Source organism: Streptopelia decaocto (assembly GCF_964273445.1).
Source record: "Streptopelia decaocto genome assembly, chromosome: 7".
NCBI classification, from domain to species: domain Eukaryota; kingdom Metazoa; phylum Chordata; class Aves; order Columbiformes; family Columbidae; genus Streptopelia; species Streptopelia decaocto.
The window spans coordinates 54,528,103-54,534,179 of record NC_138661.1 but is presented as its reverse complement, the minus strand read 5'-3'; the positions used below and the strand labels follow the sequence as shown (position 1 = coordinate 54,534,179).

Sequence of the window (6,077 nt, the reverse complement as noted above, 5' to 3'; positions counted from 1 at the left end):
TCTGTCCCTCCAAACACCAGTTCTAAAGTGCTAAACAGTGTGAAGTATGACTGATCATGGTCTCTGTACTCTGAAGCCCATGAAAGGTAATTCCCACAGACACAGTCGGTTCCACCACACCCTAAAAAAAGCAATGGGTCGTGACAAAACCCACCACTTCCCACTTCTTGTGTCCGTGTCCTCCCCTCAGGATAAGCCCTGAGCATGTCACCTCCAGCTTCCCTCACACTGGTTGCTGTGCAGAAGACACGTGGAGAGGTAGTGGCGGTGGGAGCCACAGTGCACACTCCCAGCTGCTCGGCAGGATCCCAGCTGCGATATCACCTCCCAAGAAGCAGACGTAGGCTGAGAGAGAAAGATCAAAAGCCCACTCACTTTGCACTTCAACTATGGAAAACGCAGCATTTGCTCATTGCTAAGAATGAAGACTTTTCTGTGTCAAATAATAGCACTGACACCTACAGAAGTACAACTTTAAGAACAATTTCAGATACCTGTGTTCCCAAATACTTTGTAAATGACAAAATGAAAGGATTCTCGCAAAGAAGTAATATCCCTAGTACAAAATAAGCACACTTATTGTTCCTTGCTCTGCCCTGATATGCTTCCGAGTATTTAAAATAGTGAAAGAACAGAAGGAATTGAAATTACAAGAATCCCCAGATTCAAAATCACCAACACTTTGATTGAAATAATTCAATATGGTGATTTTAATAGTGCAAATCCTGCCTTCCTCGTAATCTTATGATGCCTATTTATTGCAAGACTTCAGAAAATGAGGCGGATTCTTGTAAAAGTAGAGAGTGACATAAAAGATGGTCCTGAAGGCAGCCCAGCAAACGCAAGCTGTTTCCTCCTGTCTTTCCCCTCCCACCTCACAGTGAACAAAGAGAATTTTCTACCTCACTGTAGCACAGATTTCCCTGAGGGAAAAAGAGGTTTGCATCAGTTCCTGAAAATAGTTCCATGGTAGTGCTGCTGAAACTGCTCCACATTTGGGTCAAATATTGAAAAGAGCTTTACAATACTACCAGAGCTGAAGAGGTTTTATGCAAGAACCTTAAGGTGTATCTTACACATAGAAATAAGAAATAGAAAGAAGCCAAAGATTTGAAGTCACTGGCAAGCTAACTCTATTAATATTTCGTCTATGACTCTTGTAAGAATTGAGCAGTGGTATTGTGACAAGTGATAGAGAACAATGCACTTTCAAAGGAACAAAGGTGTCTGGGAAATGCAAAAAGCTCTACTGCTATTTGTAGTAAGTGCCCCTCTGATGGGCAACAGGAGGCGGAACAGAGGCAGCAGAAGGGAAAACTGGAAAATAATGTGACAATTAGACTCAGTCTTACAGAAGTAATTTAATCATTAAAGGCATTTAATAGTTCCTATTTAAAAAAAATAGGATTTTTTTTTTGTGATTACAAATGTAAATTATGCCTTTCCAAATTTTCTTTGCTGACTACTTGTTAAAGGCAATTTGTCTGCCTTTTCATTGTGAAACACACACCACATTTGCAGAGCTGTTCACAGAATAGTATTGGTGTTTGGGGAATTTAGAAACTCAACAGGCATTTACTCTCTTAACTAGCAATCTGATAATGCTGATACAGGTCTTCATAAAACTGAAATACATAAATATTGAAAATATAACTACTATTTTGCCATTTTAAAACAACCTTTGATTTTACCCAAACATTATTTCATCTTAGAGATGCCTGAAAACATTCTATCATCAATATGGAAGTTTTGTTGCACTTTTGAACAAGTTTGTCATATTGTTACACTGACAAGGCAGCAAAAATTTGCCATATTACTGCTGACACAAAACATTTTATGTGTCTGTTGTGAACCACATAACACACAAGAACTTAATACTAGAAGCTCCTTGAGTAATCATGTTGAAAGTAACTTGGTGCCTCTCTGCACAGTTTGTGTAACCAGGTATTGGATCAGCTTTGTAATGCTTAGTTCAGTATTATTCGGACAACATTATCTTTTTTTCACTTGAGTGGCAGTTTGCCCTGTTAATAGCACACTGTAGTTAATACTGTTGCTATCTTCTAATAACCCTCCACAGAAATAAAATCGCTGCTGTTATTAATATCCCCAGACAGAAGATTTGCAGGAGTGTGCTGAGGGGAATTTCTCCCGCAGTCACTGTGTAACTGAAGGGGTGAACACGGCTCCTTCAGGTTTGCCGGTAAATGGCAGATCCAGAATTCAGCTAAAAACTAAGGCAGGCACCGGCTGTGTATGGGGTCAGGATGTAAACGGAAATGGAATAATTTTCTCAGCAGGAGTATGTTTTGTGACACAGCATCCCAGAAGTGACCACGCTGTCTTACACATCCCTCCATTCCCTCAGCACAAAAACCTTAGCTTGTTTTACAAAAAAAGGGAGCAAAAGGTTTTACCTACTGCATGCAGATATAATTTCAGCATTCAGCATTGCCTTTCATCTAAAATATCTAATTCTATTTATATTCCCTGATTATCTAACAGAATTCACTCTGACCTAAGGGAGAGATTAATTTTTTTACTGGGTATCCTATTGCTGTGTGGCTGAGTGTGGGGAGATGTTGCTTCTCTTCATTTAAAAACTAGAATACAGAATTTTTCCTATTTATAAGTAATTTCAGTTGCATACTATCTGCTACTCTTTTTGAAGGCAAAGCAAAGCATTGCTTACTATCAGAAATGTACAGTCCAAAAAGGTATTCCTGTTTTATTTTGGAAGCAAACAAGGTTTTAAAATAAACAAAAGTAAATATTCAAATACATTTCATATTGCATGAGGTAGGCGTGCCTTCATACAATATGGATGAAGCAAACCCAGCAGTTAATTTCTTTGAGACACCAAGTATAAAACACTGACACTTCCAGACCTCATCTTGTGTCACAGATAACATTGCCTCACCCTTTTGTTATCACTTAAATCCAGCCTACTTTATATTATTAATCTTTTCTTTTGCTATATTGATTGTTCAAGTTAGAAAAAAAACAGTTAAAACCTATTGACTTGAGGACACTGCAAGACTCAAAGTACTGCAATCTCTGAGGAAAAAATCTACATTTATTTTTTGAGAAAAGATGTCATTACCTGCAGATGAATCAATGAAAAATGATCGTGCAATTAAATAGGACAGTCTGAATTGAAATTTAAAGCTGCAGACCATGATTTTCCTACTCCCAGTGCTTCTTGAAATCCCTCACACGTTTAAAAAAATAGAATTAGCTTTAGATTTATCCCACAATAAATAACATGATAACATACCTTGTGCTAGCAACCTGAATTAAAGAAAAAGAAAAAAGTAAGAGGCCACCTCAGTGTTTTGAGTTTATGAGATCTTTCAGACACAAAGCCCTAACAGAGTTTCCCAGTGAAAAGGCATCAGGAAGGCTTATCGCTTATGGTAAACTTGGGCTTTAGCTTGACGGACCTTTTCCTCATTGTGCCTTTAGGAGACAATGGCATGGTGTCCATAATGCTCCTGTCCTCCTCCAGCTGCCTAGCAGTACACGAAGGGGTGGGCACTTTCACCGTGTTGCCAAATTTAGAGTAGTCCACAGAGTATCGCCCATCTTCCTCTGCCACGATGGGCACAAACCTTTGGCCCCAGAGGATTTCATCCGCCAGGTAGGAGGTTCTGGCTTGAGTGGTGATGCCAGTGGTCTCCACCACTCCTTCCAAGATGACAATGATCTCCAGGTCCTCATGGTGATGAAGGTTCAAGGGGGAGATGTCGTAGAGGGGGCTGTTCTTGTCTATCACGTGATAGATGATGAGTGGGGAGACAAGGAAGATGCTGTTGCCCCCCACAGGGTTCTCCATCTGGATGTCAATCTGGTTGAGGGGCACCACCTCCCCCTCCAGGCTGGAGGTCTTCTTCACCACCTGCATGCGGATGGTGGCGCTGATGATCATGCTCTTCCGGAGGTCACCCACCCGCAGCATGAAGCAGAGCTTGCCCTCCCGTAGAGCAATGACCGCGTGCTTGCTGAAGATGAGGGTCTCGGCCCGTCGGTGCGCCTGTGAGGTCTTCATGAAGATGCAGCCCAACATGATGGCATTGATCACCAGCCCCACGATGTTCTGCACGATCAGCACCAGGATCGCAGCTGGGCACTCCTCCGTCACCATGCGTCCCCCAAAGCCAATCGTCACCTGCACCTCGATGGAGAAGAGGAAGGCGGAGGTGAAGGAGTGGATGCTGGTCACGCAGGGCACAAAGCCAGACGGGCCACCTGCCGCCCCCTCTGCGGGGTCACGCTGCAGCCGGGTGCTGTGGTCCAGGTCTCCGTGGGCGAAGGCGATGAGCCACCAGACCATGCCGAAGAGCAACCAGCTGCAGAGGAAGGACATGGTGAAGATGAGCAGCGTGTGGGGCCACTTGAGGTCCACCAGGGTGGTGAAGACGTCCTGGAGGAAGCGCCCCTGCTCCCGGATGTTTTTATGGGCCACGTTGCAGGCACCGTTCTTGCCCACAAACCGCGCCCGCCGCTCCCGCGCGCGGTACCGGGCATGATCCGGCACATCCTCGGCCAGCCGGGTCAGCACGTACTCCTCGGGGATGATCCCCTTCCTCGACAGCATGGCTGCCCGCCGCCGCTCCGCCGCTCAGCACCGCCCCGTGCAGCCTGCGCTCCGCCGGGGGCGGGAGCGAGGGGTGGGGGAACGGCCGCGCCGCGGGGGCCGAGCGGGCGAACGGCGCCGCCGCAGCCCCCGCCGCACCCGGCCCGGCAGCGCGGCCGCGGCGCTGAGGCGGCGGGGCCCGCGGCGGCCACCAGGCGGCGCCGCCGAGGCCGGGAACGGTCGAGCGTGTGGGGCCCAGTGCGACCGTCCCCGGCCTCGTTGTTGCGGCCCCCGAAGCGCGACCGGCCCCGAGGCGTAACGCCGCCGCGGTTCAAACGGCAGCGGTTCAAAACCGTTGGGTGCCGCTCCTCGGCGTCACCCTTGTGGGAAGGGAAGAGGGGGGCGAGTCCCGGATTGCTCCACGGGGAGCGCTGGGTGCGTTTCTTTACCTTTATACCCTTTTTTGTGTGTTTTTGTTTGGTTTTGGTTGTTGTTTTTGTTTGGGTTTTTTGTTTGTTTTTGTGTTTTGGGTTTTTTTTTGATGGTTGGCTCGTGTTTTTGTTTTCCCGAGGAGGTGTGCGTGGGGTCGGGCTTTATGCCGGGGAGGTGTGAGCGATCCCCTTTCCCCGGCGCTAATGTCTGTAAATATTTGTTCAGGGGTGGGTTTGCTGCCGGTACTTGGCTGCCATGGGCAGCGGCTGCTTTGTGGAATCGTGTGGTTTCAGGTCGGGCGATTATTCCGTGAAACAGGAAAAAAAAAAAAAAAAGTGCTGGGGATCTTTTAATAGGAAATCTTTAAGGCAAAACAAATAAAAAACAATACTGAAATTTGCCTACACATCTTTATGTAAGTAGGAGAAAAGCATTCAAGTAGTGAATTGTGCAGGCAGTGGCAGACAATTTGCTTGAGGAGGCCAAGTCCAAGGATGTGATGGTTAAACAGAGATGGAACTAAGGGGCTCATTTCCACTTATAAAATTTCCTAGTTATGTAGCCTTCACTAGGGAAGGATTTTTCTGAAAGAAGTAGCTTATGAAATGACATGAGTGGTAATGGCAGCTGGCTGCACAGGAAAATGTCTAATGTTCAAATAGCGGTAGAAGTTGCAAAAGAGTCATCCATCCACAAATGGTTAACCCACAGTGACATGAGCTTCCAGACACATCAAAATCGCCAGAAGAGGCAACAAAAGGAGGCAGGAAAACAGAACCTGTGTATGACAGGATGATGTCCGTGTGTGTATAAATGCATACATGTGCATGTATGTAACAATGTATCTTTGTGACAAGATGTGTTACTTAAAATCTCTCCAATGTGAGGGATCCACTGTTTAAATAGCAATCTATTCATGTGTTTACTTAGTCTGATTTAAATATTTGGTTTCTATTTCAGTTTACACACCAAAGTTGTAGAGCTGCATCCTAGGATATTCTGGATAAGAGACTTTTCTTTAGTGTTGGTGGATTTATGATAATATGTTTCTAATTGCATTTGTCCATGG

The 6,077-nt window shown here is 45.4% G+C and overlaps 1 protein-coding gene across 1 annotated transcript; it reads right to left on the bottom strand.

Moving 5' to 3' along the window:
• Nucleotides 1-1,423: 1,423 nt before the first annotated feature.
• On the bottom strand, nucleotides 1,424-4,715 carry KCNJ11 (potassium inwardly rectifying channel subfamily J member 11). Its single transcript, XM_082057380.1, has one exon. It carries the CDS (start codon nucleotides 4,595-4,597, stop codon nucleotides 3,395-3,397), a length of 1,203 nt encoding a protein of 400 aa, XP_081913506.1. The 5' UTR covers nucleotides 4,598-4,715; the 3' UTR covers nucleotides 1,424-3,394.
• Nucleotides 4,716-6,077: the final 1,362 nt, after the last annotated feature.

What these genes read in the sequence shown, in the direction of transcription:
- KCNJ11 (XM_082057380.1), bottom strand. Translation starts at nt 4,597, where the DNA reads ATGCTGTCGAGGAAGGGGATCATCCCCGAGGAGTACGTGCTGACCCGG.